The sequence below is a fragment of the Trypanosoma conorhini genome (assembly GCF_003719485.1).
Source record: "Trypanosoma conorhini strain 025E chromosome Unknown Tco_14.4_contig_00858, whole genome shotgun sequence".
Taxonomy (NCBI): domain Eukaryota; phylum Euglenozoa; class Kinetoplastea; order Trypanosomatida; family Trypanosomatidae; genus Trypanosoma; species Trypanosoma conorhini.
The window spans coordinates 5,993-6,748 of record NW_021704913.1 but is presented as its reverse complement, the minus strand read 5'-3'; the positions used below and the strand labels follow the sequence as shown (position 1 = coordinate 6,748).

Genomic DNA, 756 nt, shown 5'->3' with positions numbered 1-756 from the left:
TATATATATATGCCCCCACGCACACACCAAAACAAGAAGGAAGAGAAAAGTCGTCCCGCACCCCAAAACACTGCGCTCACGCCTCCTCCGAAGAGCCACCAAGAACAAAATTGTTTTCCTCGACTTTGCCAAACATCCATAGACAAAAAGAAAAAGAAAAAGAAAAGAAAAAGAACCCGTACACCACAATTGCTGTGGCCTTCACCATGTTGGGCTTATTAGCACCGCCCTTACTTTCTCTTCTTCCTCCTCGGCCATGTTTCCCCGTGCGTTCACACTCACCCACCACCCTTGCGCACGCAAATTGCTCCCCCCGCGTCCCCCAACGTCCCCATAAAAACAAAAGTAAAATAAATAAAATTAAAAAAAACAACAACTTTATACATGCATCCCCCTTCTCTCAGTACAACCGTATGTGGTAGATAAAGGTGCGGATATCCATCGGCCGTATCGTCACTTTGTGGACACGAGGCTGCAACAATTCCGCAGCTGTCAGGGAAACCTCATTGACGCGCAAGACAGTCACCCACGGGAGGCCGCTAAGGAGCCCCGGCAGATCCACCTCGACAGGCAACGAGCGCTCAGGGTCCTCGTCCACAGCGTAGCGGTGCCCAAGGCGCAGGAGCAGCTGCCGTTTGTTAAGTAATTGCAGTGTAAGGAGCTGCAGGCTGGGCGGCAACGGCACGCTGAGCGGCACCAGCGCGGAAGCGCCACGCGCGGGAGCGCCACGCGCGGGAGCGCCACGCGCGGGAGCGG

General features: G+C 54.2%; 1 protein-coding gene across 1 annotated transcript in view, besides 2 other annotated features; it reads right to left on the bottom strand.

The window, feature by feature from the left end:
- Positions 1 to 144: 144 nt before the first annotated feature.
- Positions 145 to 175: a microsatellite.
- Positions 176 to 334: 159 nt separating this feature from the next.
- Positions 335 to 377: a microsatellite.
- Positions 378 to 400: 23 nt separating this feature from the next.
- Positions 401 to 756, bottom strand: part of Tco025E_08731 (lysosomal alpha-mannosidase precursor) — a gene marked incomplete at both ends in the record, with an annotated part of 423 nt that continues 67 nt past the window's right edge. The window contains one exon of the mRNA XM_029375574.1: positions 401 to 756. This exon is cut by the window's right edge and continues 67 nt beyond it. Within this exon, the coding sequence (XP_029224444.1) occupies positions 401 to 756 (356 nt within the window).